A 13,305-nucleotide genomic window follows, 5' to 3' on the forward strand; every position below is an offset into this window, starting at 1 on the left:
TGCAAAACACAAGAAACAGAACAGCCAGGGGGATTACACAAAGAAATAAGGAAGAGAACCAAAAAACTATAATACAAAGCCAGTTTTATGATGTACTGACGTTCAATTGTGTAACCAGAGTAGTAAAATAACATGTCAAATTTAGATATATCAGTGGTTGTATGCATTTTCTTGCCATGGTATAGTTTAACATGAGTCCAGAACACCTCACTATGTAAACAATTACATAATAAGTGTTCAATAGATTCATTTTCTAGTTCACAAAAACTGCATTCACTGGTAACATCAGGTATATACTTTGAAATCAAGCTATTACACGGATATAATCTATGGATAATCTTAAAGGAGATGTCCTATACTTTATTGGTCACCATACATTTGTGTGGAGTGAGCCTAGCACAGCTCAAGTTTACATCAAACGATGAAGCCCAAAAACATATTGCAGAGGGAATAGATTTCCTGTAGAAAATATCCCTTAATAAACGATTGTTGAATTTCTTATAATAGTAAAGCTATGCCATTCACCTGGATATCGCTTACAATAATGTTCCAAAATATGCATTATTCTGAAGTAAAGATTTTATCCCACTAGGTATAGCTTTTATAACAGTGTCATATTCCTTGCTTGAAACCTCAAAGTTGTATCTTTCCATAAATTCTCTCTGCGTAAATAGATTCCCACTAATACTAACTAATGTGCTGACAAGGACAATGCTTTTCGAGAACCAGTTATGGTAAAATCTGGTTTCTATGTAATATCGACCCATTATTCCATATAAAACATTTATGAGGTGAAAAGTTGTTGCCATTCATTTTTGTGTTGAGCAAATTCGACACTCATTGACCTCCATACAAAACTCCTTGCTTGGTCTTGCATGGGTCCTTCGTAAATGTGTGCATTTAGATGATGTCATAATATCCCTACATCATCTTTTTTAAATTGTATTTTTAAAGTTTTTTTATTTTATTTTTTATTTTTATTAATATCAAATCAATACATAAAGCACATGAGGGAACACAAGCATACATAGATTACAAAAAATAGACAATCGAGCTAGGGGGTACAATATCACATTACAATTACACAAGGACCTTAAGGGACATGCATATACTTACAATTCTAACAGCTTTTTTGTTAGTAGAGCATTTAACCGTCTTAAAATACAGTTAAATTTCCTTTTGTAGGGTACGAAAATGTGTTTTTCTGTTTGTAAATTTTGCAACGTTTTTCACTGCAGTTCCAAAGGTCGTCACTAGTTACCACAGCCACAAAGTCATAAACTTCGCCTATTTCTACAATTTATCTTCTTAAAATGTGATTTTAACCCTAACATTAACCACACTGCTATCCCTTATGCCGAACCCTAACCTTAAATGTAGTAGCCTATTTTGACTGTGGCCGAGTGCCATCTAGTGGAAACCAGTTACAAATGATCAAAATAATGAAAATGTATCCATTGTACAATGTACATTGCAGAATAATATGAAATATGAATATAACGAGAGGAAATGTTTGTTTGTTGTGTTCATTTATTTGTCTCTAAGTAGAACACTTAAATCTAAAAGTACAATACATGCAAAAACATATTTAATATAATATCTGTTATTTCTGTCCTTTTTTATACATTATCAATATGAAAAACATCCATGTCCACTAGATGACAACCATAGTCCAGATTTTCAGTGAAGACAAATCCACTAAGCTTTATCCCCATTTTTCAGTTTGAATAATATCTCTTCTGGTCTTTCGTTTAAGCATATCACTAATACAAAACATAACTACACACTGATTCTTCATATGTCATGTGTAATTAACCATTATTCATATGCAAATATTTTGAAAACTGAATATATGCAGTGAAAAACATTTGTATCAAAACACAGCAGACAACTCCTGTAACACGACATAGTGAATACCTTGTCTCTACAAAGACCAAAGGAACCATAAGTGCTTGCCATCACAGAGTGGGTGGTTTCAAGGCATTCCCAGCCTCTGACAGACTATTTGCTGTTTTCTGAGGGTTCTGTAAGTTCGGGGGTGTCGTGTTCTTGGCTGCAGCTGCCTTGTCGCTTTGTGCTCGGATCAGTTTCTCTCTCTCTAGGGCTTTCTCCATCTCTGTGTAGTAGTCCAGGGCCTTACGCACCGGGTCTATGATGTGCTGCTACAGGGGCACAGAGAGGAAAAGGGATCTGGATATGTTTACACAAATATGGCAGCTAGGCAGTGCTTTAGTTGGGCCAGTGCCAACCAGTACAGAATACCGGCACAGCTGCACCTTGCATTTTCTACTGCTTGAGTAACGGCACCCCTTTTCACTCCAAAATATTCACTCTTAAATATTCACTCTAAAATATGAATGAGTCCCAGTACCTTTCGATTCCACTTCATGCAGAGCAGTTGGGGATGAAGTTGCATCACAGTGAAGCTACATTAGTGTAGTGGTTGTAGACTGGGAGCTCTTACCTCCAGGCAGGGGAAAAGGTTAGCCAGCTCTATGAAGAGGGGTAAGAGGACGAAGCCAATGAAGCCTGTCTGAGAGGATGGCTTGGTCACCTTGTCCCTGTCCATGAACGGGGTGACAGGAAGACCCTCCAGCTTCTCCTTGTCACTCTGAGGGAGGCCAGTTGAGAGCAGGACTGAATTAATATTACATTGTAGTAGGCTATCTCTATGGTACACAGTAGCATACCATTTAGAATTAAGCAGTGTTTTAGCCACACATTCCAAGTTGTATGCTGGAAGTTATATTGGAACATAACCAATATCTGTGTTGGTGTGCTTAGTTACCTGGTTGTAGAACTCCTGCAGGAGGCAGTCTAACCAGGGTTCAGCCACATCCATAGGCCGTGCTTCGTTGGAGATGTCACTCACTTTGATCATGATCATCATCAGCTGGAGGGAGACAGGGGGGATATACACTATTGTTCAGAAGTTTGGGGTCACTTAGAAATGTCATTGTTTTTGAAAGAAAAGCAAAAAAAATCCATTCAAATAACATCAAATTGAGCAGAAATAGTGTAGACATTGTTAATGTTATAAATGACGATTGTAGCTGGAAACGGCAGATTTTTAATGGAATATCTACATAGGCGTACAGAGGCCCATTATCAGCAACCATCACTCCTGTGTTCCAATGGCACGTTGTGTTACCTAATCCAAGTTTATCATTTTAAAAGGCTAATTGATCATTAGAAAACACTTTTGCAATTATGTTAGCACAGCTGAAAACTGTTGTGCTGATGAAAGAAGTGTCAACAGTGAACGGTAGTGTACATATCACTTTAATCCAGTCAGGAAGAGCCCCAGGCTGGTACCCTATCAGCACGAGTAGATACCAAGATTCTCCCATCTGATGTTGCTAGGCAACATGGCTGTAGACTCCTATGGTACCATGGCAACATCTGACTAAAAAGGAACAGGGAGTACCAGGATGACATTTACCTGACATCCAGTCAGGGTGACATTTACATGACACCTCATAAACACTGGGCTAAACATAGGACTATTTCTGAAACATACTGTTTATTCATATCCTTTCTTACCACGTCTCTGTGGTCCTTGTTGCTGAAGTCAAAGACAAGCAGGATGGACTTGAATTTGTTCAGGATCTCGTTATGTCTCGTCATATCAGTGGCCAGGATGCATCTAAGAATAAATGAAATGCCTTGAGTTGATGCACTCGCCACACATTACGGTTAGATCAAAGTAAACATATATTTGTGTTGGTGAAGAGGATGCAAAGAAATACATTCTTACTTGATTATGCCCTCTCTTATCCGTTTATACTGTTCAGTTGTCAGATTTCTGAAAATGTTGTTTTCATTCTGTAAGAAAGACAAACACTTTACTGTTGACATCTGAAAAGTTGGCCCACACACACCACAGCCCAACTTCAGTCACCCATGCCAATACCACCCATAACTTCTCCAGTCATCCATACTCATACCTTCTCCAGGATCTCAAAAGCCACAGCACAGTGGTGGTTCTCAAGGGGGGAAATGTCATTGTAGCGCAGGGCCAGTTCTGTACGAGCATTTATCTGAAAGATAGAGCTGATAGTGAGTTATCAATTCATACACACACATACAGTGCCTTGCGAAAGTATTCGGCCCCCTTGAACTTTGCGACCTTTTGCCACATTTCAGGCTTCAAACATAAAGATATAAAACTGTATTTTTTTTGTGAAGAATCAACAACAAGTGGGACACAATCATGAAGTGGAACGACATTTATTGGATATTTCAAACTTTTTTAACAAATCAAAAACTGAAAAATTGGGCGTGCAAAATTATTCAGCCCCCTTAAGTTAATACTTTGTAGCGCCACCTTTTGCTGCGATTACAGCTGTAAGTCGCTTGGGGTATGTCTCTATCAGTTTTGCACATCGAGAGACTGAAATTTTTTCCCATTCCTCCTTGCAAAACAGCTTGAGCTCAGTGAGGTTGGATGGAGAGCATTTGTGAACAGCAGTTTTCAGTTCTTTCCACAGATTCTCGATTGGATTCAGGTCTGGACTTTGACTTGGCCATTCTAACACCTGGATATGTTTATTTTTGAACCATTCTATTGTAGATTTTGCTTTATGTTTTGGATCATTGTCTTGTTGGAAGACAAATCTCCGTCCCAGTCTCAGGTCTTTTGCAGACTCCATCAGGTTTTCTTCCAGAATGGTCCTGTATTTGGCTCCATCCATCTTCCCATCAATATTAACCATCTTCCCTGTCCCTGCTGAAGAAAAGCATGCCCAAACCATGATGCTGCCACCACCATGTTTGACAGAGGGGATGGTGTGTTCAGGGTGATGAGCTGTGTTGCTTTTACGCCAAACATAACGTTTTGCATTGTTGCCAAAAAGTTCAATTTTGGTTTCATCTGACCAGAGCACCTTCTTCCACATGTTTGGTGTGTCTCCCAGGTGGCTTGTGGCAAACTTTAAACAACACTTTTTATGGATATCTTTAAGAAATGGCTTTCTTCTTGCCACTCTTCCATAAAGGTCAGATTTGTGCAATATACGACTGATTGTTGTCCTATGGACAGTCTCCCACCTCAGCTGTAGATCTCTGCAGTTCACCCAGAGTGATCATGGGCCTCTTGGCTGCATCTCTGATCAGTCTTCTCCTTGTATGAGCTGAAAGTTTAGAGGGACGGCCAGGTCTTGGTAGATTTGCAGTGGTCTGATACTCCTTCCATTTCAATATTATCGCTTGCACAGTGCTCCTTGGGATGTTTAAAGCTTGGGAAATCTTTTTGTATCCAAATCCGGCTTTAAAATTCTTCACAACAGTATCTCGGACCTGCCTGGTGTGTTCCTTGTTCTTCATGATGCTCTCCGCGCTTTTAACGGACCTCTGAGACTATCACAGTGCAGGTGCATTTATACGGAGACTTGATTACACACAGGTGGATTGTATTTATCATCATTAGTCATTTAGGTCAACATTGGATCATTCAGAGATCCTCACTGAACTTCTGGAGAGAGTTTGCTGCACTGAAAGTAAAGGGGCTGAATAATTTTGCACGCCCAATTTTTCAGTTTTTGATTTGTTAAAAAAGTTTGAAATATCCAATAAATGTCGTTCCACTTCATGATTGTGTCCCACTTGTTGTTGATTCTTCACAAAAAAATACAGTTTTATATCTTTAAAGACTGAAATGTGGCAAAAGGTCGCAAAGTTCAAGGGGGCCCGAATACTTTCGCAAGGCACTGTACATATCTGTGGTGGTCAGATAGATAGGTCACCTGGTAAGCATTGTTGTATCCCGTGTGATCAAGGTCGTGACAGACTGCAGAGGTCAGCATGGTGAGCAGGTCAATGCTGTCAATCTTACTTTTCAGGTCCGTCAGCCAGATCAGCCCATACATCTATCAGAGAATAAAGAATTGCAAGAGCAGCAGTCCAGAGAGAATACAACTCAATGATGGATAATTGCTATAACATTCATCCACAGGAATTATATGGATAGAAACATTGACATTTGTTTTTGTTTATTTCAAAAGGACTTTTAATGGTGGTGTGCAGTTGCACTGGTGTGTTATTGCATGTTATTTAAACTGTATATGCCAGGTTGTTCATTCTACATCATGGCAGGTTGTTATCCCCTGTGGGTAATAACGCAATGTCTTAACCGGCAAACCTCTGAATGATTATATTGAGTCTATTTCTAAAATCGGTTAAGGGGTCTGGATGTCCTAACCAATCAGGGTTTAGGGTGATTGGATAATTGGATCATTTTATATGATTTCACAGAGGAATGGGACTACATGATTTCCCTGACCACCCTCTTTTTCACACACACACACACACACACACACACACACACACACACACACACACACACACACACACACACACACACACACACACACACACACACACACACACACACACACACACACACACACACACACACACACACACACACACTCTCTCACCATCTGGGTGACACAGAAGCAGTGTTTGAAGTTGTGGAAGGGGATGTTGTTGTAGCGTTTGTACACCTCATACAGGAACTGGTGCAGCACCTCAGGCTCTATGTTAAAGGTGGCAATGAAGTCCAGGTCTGTGTACATGACCTGCAGTAGAACCATGATCTCTGCATCCTCCCACTGCCTGCACACACATAGCAGGACAAGTCAAGTGTCAAAAGGTCAAATCATTCATTTTTAGGAGGTCATAAAACCGCTTGTGTATATACTGACAATCACAAGTATAGCTTTCTTGAGATGAATATAGGCGTGCCCCAGGGTTCCATTTTAGCTCCTGTGTTGTTCTCAATTTTTATTAATGATTTGGGGAAATGGGATGCAACCAGCAAAGTTACATCTGTATGCAGATGATACAGTTATATATTCATGTGCTCCTTCTCTAGTTCAGGCTGTTGAAGAGCTCCAGACTGCTTTTCAGTCACTCCCTCACTCTCAAACTGGTCTTGAATGTACAAAAAACTAAATTCATGACCTTTACCAGAGCTAGAACTCTGCCAGAAAACATTAGCATTGTCACATCTGGTAGCTTATCCATTGAAAGTGTCATCCTACAAATATCTAGGTATTTGGTTGGATGACAAGTTGTCCTTTAAAGTTCACGTGGATAATGTTGTGACAAAGCTTAAATTGAAATTGGGTTTTTATTTTTGTAATAAGGCTTGCTTCCCACTTATGGCTAGAAAGAAGCTTGTTCAGGCCACTTTTCTCTCTGTAATTGATTACGGTGACTTGTTGTATATGCGTGCAACCTCCTCCGTCTTACAGAGACTGGACTCTTTATCATGCATCCTTGCCCTTTATTACAAATGCCAAGTCACTCACCCACCATTGCACATTGTACTAAATGGTAGGTTGGACCTCACTGTATATGTGCAGAAAGATACATTTGTATGTGTTCATCTACTGTACAAAGCCCTTTTGGGTAAACTCCCTCTTTACCTCTGTAGTCTGGTCTCCTACACTACTAGCAGTTACCATACCCGATCTGCTAGGTGGTTGCTACTTAGTCCTTAGGACATTCACAGTATTAGGCAAGACTGTCTTCTCTTCTTGTGCACTAAACACATGGAATAACATAAAATCCATGCTTCATCTAGATATGTTAGTGCCACTGAATGAATTTAAAATATTGATTGGAGACTGTCACAGAGGAGTGTAAATGCTTTTTTTAAAGGTTGGATCATGTTGTTGTATTGTTGTATGTTTTAATGATGTAATATATTGATTGTTGCTGCCTTCTTGGCCAGGTCTCCCTTGAAAAAGAGACTCTGGGTCTCAATGGGCTTTTCCATTGAAGGTTAAATATATATTTTTAAACACGGTACTAACTGTAACCTACTGTATGCTTCATATGTAGCAATAACCACTTTAAATGTGCCCTTTAGTGTCCTGGCCAAGGGTTGATAAATAAGGTAAAGTGATGGATTAATAGATTTCTGGATGCAGTAGCTCTGGGTGAGCTGCCCTTTTGACTAATCTCTGTACGGGTCTAACAAACACTTACTTGGAATATTTAATCATATATATTCAGAGAACAGTTTTGAAAGTGGTCCTAGTGTACATGTCACAAAAATATGGGTTATTGTATGGTAGCTAGGGTTTAAAAATTCCAGGAACTTTAAATAAATTCCCTGGTTTTCCCAAAATCCTGTTTGGAGGATCCCAGAACCAAGAGGAATTAAGCAGGAAATCCGAAACCCTCCAACCAGGATTTCTGGAAAAGTAGGGAATTTATTGACAGTTCCCTGAATTTCGTAACCCTAATGGTAGCTTTAGTTTTTTCCCCAAGTGGCCAGTATATATTCCCTCTTTTGAAGTGAGGTATTCACCTTATGTTAGTTCTAAAAGGCCCTGAAGTAATACATACTGTAACCAAACTGGACTGAAAGCTGTGATGTGTATGTCGTACGCATAATGCATCCTTCAAAAGTGCCCGTGTTAACGAAGCTTGTTATAAAGACCTCCTTTTGATTGGTAAACCCATAGCAGACAGCCATTCATATTGATATGAGCCTGTACGACAGATGAAAGGGTTGAATAACCCCATCCTCTTCAGGCCCTGCTCCCTGTCTCTCTTTTGAAGCAGCAGGTGCAGATGCTGTTTGTTTATCACGCAACAGAGACATTGCTCGACCCTCTCACCTCCCACGCACAACCAGCACTCACAGGACCCTGTCTGTAGTCTCTCTGTAACTCCTACTGTGTAAAAAAGTCCATTAGCACATTTTCTAAGGAAAGTAGAAAAAAGGAAAATAGATGGGGAACTCACCAGTTGTCAAAAGTTGGGGTCTTGAGGTACTGTCTCACTTCCTCTGAAACCTCCAGGGAACTATGGAGAACATAAAATTACTATTCTGTTATTTTCATCTCAAATTTTTATAATATGATATCCAAATTGTGATCTCAATTGCAACACCACTATTCAAGCAATGGAGTCTTGATAAGAGTGGCACAGCCTATTCATCTGATGACACATGGTCTCTATCATCATTGAGCTTAAGTAAACATGCCTCATCTGCAGGAACTTTTCTCGTACATGTTCACATTCCTCTCTGGTCTTGCGCAGTGTTCTCTTGTGGTAGAAAGGAGAGGGCTTCTGTGTTCCCTCAGATAGCTCTTTGAATAGGCCCAGCCAGCTGAGATGCTCAACACTCTGTGGAGACACAGATACACTAGGCTAGGCAGACACAGTGAACTTACATGATACTGGTATATGAATGAGCTTTTACACATAATTTATCAAATTCTATCTATACAGCATCAATAACACAACGTACCTCAAGTTTCTCCCGGAATGACTCCACCTGTCTCTTCATCTCATACACGACTGCAGGAGTCTCACCAGCCTCGATCAGGATCTTCTTCTCCAAGCCCTGCAGTCTGGGGTACAAAACAGATGGCCCTCCTGACTCACACAGCCCTGAAGTCTATGGCAATGCTCCCTCGAAGCTGCGGGTGTGCACGGGCACACAGCTCCCGGGACTGCCAAAGAAGAAATATCAGCCCACGGAGAGAAACACATGATTCAACTTCACTCAACTTTCTATAGTTTTCCCTGTTAGTTAATTAACACTATCAATGTTTTCCTTTACTGTGGGAATTGTGATTTAATCAATGCAATATAAGCCACTTTCAAGGCAATATACAAAAACAAAACAAATTATGCATGAGATTTTGTTGTAGGCAGAATGCATCCGAGTCCCGTACTCTACATAGACCGGTACGCCATAACCAATCAGAGTTGCAGTAGGCGTATATGCAAATGAGCCATTTCCATACAGTATATGGATCTGTGCCGTTCACTTTGAACTGGAATGTTTCTACAGCTTGAGCGGTCGTGAGTAGATGCGCTTGTTTTGAGATCAAAGTGAGAGCTTGATATAGCGACATTTGGACATTTGTTCATATCCTTTGCTAGTTAGTGAGTTATTAGCCCAGTTATAGATCATTTGTAGTCAGCATTGGGGGAGTGATTGCCTCCTACAAGAGCACAAAACGTGTGCATTTCTAGACATCTTTGAAAAGCGAGTCAAGTAAAGAGACTTTTTTTGTCTCAAAAGGGGCAGTGTTGTATTTTAAGACAGGCTTTAATAAGCTAAGTGGCCAATAGGCAGAGTACCCCATAATTTGTCTGATTCTCTGTAATAATGTTATGGGAACAATGATGCACTTTATTTTGTAAAGTGGTTTCTTGCATCAAACAACAACATCATCATTTGCAGTCACCTCCTTGTCTGAAGGACAAGTGGATAAACTGGTTAATGTCAATCCCTGCATTTTCTTGTTCAAAAGTCTCATAGAATGTAGGCCTACATTGAACACCACACATTGGCTGCTACTATTGGCTGAATGATAGAACTATTTCCATGTTCAAATGTTATGGGGGGCATTTTCTCCATTGTTTTTGATGGTAAGCAACTCTGGTATGTTTTTCATGGTATGCCACTCTGGTAGGCCTACATTTTGATCAAATAGCCACAGTAGCCTACGTGACCACTGTTAAAACTAACTTAAAGCGGGTACAACCTCAGTGTTCACAGTAAACACACGCCGGAAGTTGTACAGAATTTTTCACAACGTTCAAGTTTGCGCTCAGCAGACCTGAGATTTGCTCAGTGACTAAAACAATTAGAGGGAACATTGGTCTGGGGTACAGAACATGTGGTTTTCCTGACTCCCACAGCCCTGCAGTCTGGGGTACAGAACATATGGTCTTCCTGACTCACACAGCCCTGCAGTCTGGGGTACAGAACATATGGTCTTCCTGACTCACACAGCCCTGCAGTCTGGGATACATAACATATGGTCTTCCTGACTCACACAGCCCTGCAGTCTGGGATACATAACATATGGTCTTCCTGACTCACACAGCCCTGCAGTCTGGGATACATAACATATGGTCTTCCTGACTCCCACAGCCCTGCAGTCTGGGGTACAGAACATATGGTCTTCCTGACTCCCACAGCCCTGCAGTCTGGGATATAGAACATATGGCCCTCCTGACTCACACAGCTTGATCCCTTACATGGTCTGACAGTTTCAGAATGGGCCCCAACCTTGAGAATGGTCACTCCTGTATACACCATGTAAGGCTTACCTTTTCTCCATGGAGGAGAGGTCAAATCCTAGTGCCACAGCAAGCTCCACACCTTCAACATGAGGTACACAATTAAAATATTAACATCAATATACACAGGCCCTAATGAAACAAACAAGAGTTACAACACAATAACAATGCAAGTATGCCCACTGTCAGCCAATGTCTCTGGCGCCATGGCAGAGAATACCTAATGGCTCACTGTTGCAGTCAGCAGCCACCACCTCTAGCTTATAACAGGAGTTAGGACTGTTGGGCTCCAGGCGCGGGGAGATGTTGATGATGTTGCCCTTAGGGTTGTACAGCTTCAGAATGTCATGGGGTCCTGCCTCAGCTGCAGAGCGGAACAGATCTTGAAAGTAACAAACACACACGTGCATGCAAACACAGACAACATTTTAAGTTGATCTCCTGTGAAAATAGCTCAGGCAACCAAGAGCTATTTTTTCCAATACTGGACACTTCAATCAACACTAGTTTCGAGTTTTGCAATCAAACACACACAAACACCCCCTAGATCTCTCTCTGTACAGCAGGTGAACAAAATAATAGGTTTTTATGTGCTCAGCAGCTTGGCCAAGCTTTTGTCAATGCCATTCATACACACAAAGATTAGAAGAGAGGGACTATTATTGCCCGAGGCAGCTCTGTAAAGGGGTAATCTAAAGCTATCAATTCACACCGTGTCTGTGCCTAAATAGACGTGCAAAACATCTACCAAAGGAATAAAAGGGAGAAGAAAAGAGGCGAAATGAGAAGGTAAAGGATTCGAAAGATCATTTCAAACCCACAATCAATTGCACTTTATGATTGCATTTTATATCAATGCTATTTTTGTGCGCTACAATGGGGTTTATAGGCAGTCAAATCTACAGACAGTAGGCAGAATCTTTGAAAGAAAATTAATTATCATTACATTAGCATCTATGAGATGGATCTCAAGCTATTTGATCACTGAATTAAATTACATTCCTTTATGCCTGTCCTTGGTACTGTTTGGAAAATAATATTATTGACATGTTATGTATTTATTTATTTTAATGGACTTTCAATAACCCCTTCCCTCTCTCATTAGAGTAACAACCCACAACAATGCTGAGACCTCAATAACCCTCACATCAATACGTCACATCTCGACTCTATTCTAAAGATGCCATATGTACACCATATGTTAGCTTTGACGCAAATGCAAGTGCAGAGTGTTGTTGTCAGCTGCACCTGTCTCTATCCTGCTGAAGCATCAAGCATGCACTATTTCTCTCTATCAATTCAGAGACTGTTTGCTTCTTTTGATGAAGACAATGATTGCAGGTCTTTGCATCTTCTGATGGATTGCACTTACATAACTATTTTAGGTCTCAGTGCTTTACTTGAGTTCTGATCCATTGTTTGATCTGGTAGAGAAGCAATAAAAGTGCTTTGTGATTTTAACCTTTCCATGTATGTACTTTGTTTATATATTTCAAATCAAAATCAAATCAATTCAAAAATAAACGTTTATTGGATGTGTACACAGTATAGCAGATGTTATTGTGGGTGTAGAGAAATGCTTGTGTTACTAGCTCCTAACAGTGCTGTGAAATGTCAAACAAGTATACAAATCTTAAATAATTCAGAGGTTTTGAGAGGTTTTTCATATCAGAGTAATGAGTTCAAAAACAAAATCATGCTTCAGACAACAGTCAAATTTGATGATATTTCAAAGACACCAAAATAAAAAGGTGATATTATTTTAATTGCCTACCTTTGACATCCTGGGCAGGGCAATCCACTGGAAACTCTGCCTGCTCTGGTCTTCCATTCACAGTAAAGTAGATTATTTTTGTTGCCATATCAGTTTTTAAAGCCACTGCCCTCACTGTTCTGAATTTATTGTGTGACCACATTAATTTAGTAGACCCACTCCAACGACCCCTCCTCCCTCTCCCTCTGACACACACACACACACACACACACACACCCTCCCTTTGCAACAATTGAATCTGATGCCATGGATTTCCATAAACATTGCACTTCCCATATGATATACATTTTATTCAAAGTGATATTGCAAGTATTTTTCGGTACTCACTATTTTCCAAACTGTCATCATTAGTTCTTGTGAATAATATTGTTTTTGTGGTCAAGATAAGGCTTGCTGTCTTGATACCGCCAAAACGATATATGACGCTGTCTCTCATGTATATGCTGAGTCTAGTCACGTGTGTTAATGACGTC

General features: G+C 40.2%; 1 protein-coding gene across 5 annotated transcripts; it reads right to left on the reverse strand.

Annotated features, from left to right (window-relative positions):
* Positions 1 to 1,510: 1,510 nt before the first annotated feature.
* LOC112224278 (high affinity cGMP-specific 3',5'-cyclic phosphodiesterase 9A) lies at positions 1,511 to 13,268 on the reverse strand. 5 transcript variants are annotated; one of them, XM_042319547.1, is made up of 14 exons: positions 13,160 to 13,268; positions 11,279 to 11,422; positions 11,089 to 11,140; positions 9,269 to 9,371; positions 9,002 to 9,144; positions 8,761 to 8,820; positions 6,438 to 6,615; positions 5,745 to 5,867; positions 3,948 to 4,040; positions 3,758 to 3,825; positions 3,544 to 3,646; positions 2,789 to 2,893; positions 2,465 to 2,611; positions 1,511 to 2,162 (listed from the first exon to the last, which is right to left on the reverse strand). In XM_042319547.1, exons 1-14 carry the CDS (start codon positions 13,266 to 13,268, stop codon positions 1,959 to 1,961), a joined length of 1,632 nt encoding a protein of 543 aa, XP_042175481.1. In that variant the 3' UTR covers positions 1,511 to 1,958. The 5 variants fall into 5 exon arrangements, with proteins under 5 accessions (XP_042175481.1, XP_042175476.1, XP_042175471.1 ...); XM_042319542.1 differs by having other exon boundaries at positions 11,279 to 11,440; XM_042319537.1 differs by lacking the exon at positions 13,160 to 13,268 and adding an exon at positions 12,833 to 13,152.
* Between the last annotated feature and the right edge of the window lie 37 nt (positions 13,269 to 13,305).

This window comes from Oncorhynchus tshawytscha, linkage group LG03 (genome assembly GCF_018296145.1).
Source record: "Oncorhynchus tshawytscha isolate Ot180627B linkage group LG03, Otsh_v2.0, whole genome shotgun sequence".
Classification (NCBI taxonomy): domain Eukaryota; kingdom Metazoa; phylum Chordata; class Actinopteri; order Salmoniformes; family Salmonidae; genus Oncorhynchus; species Oncorhynchus tshawytscha.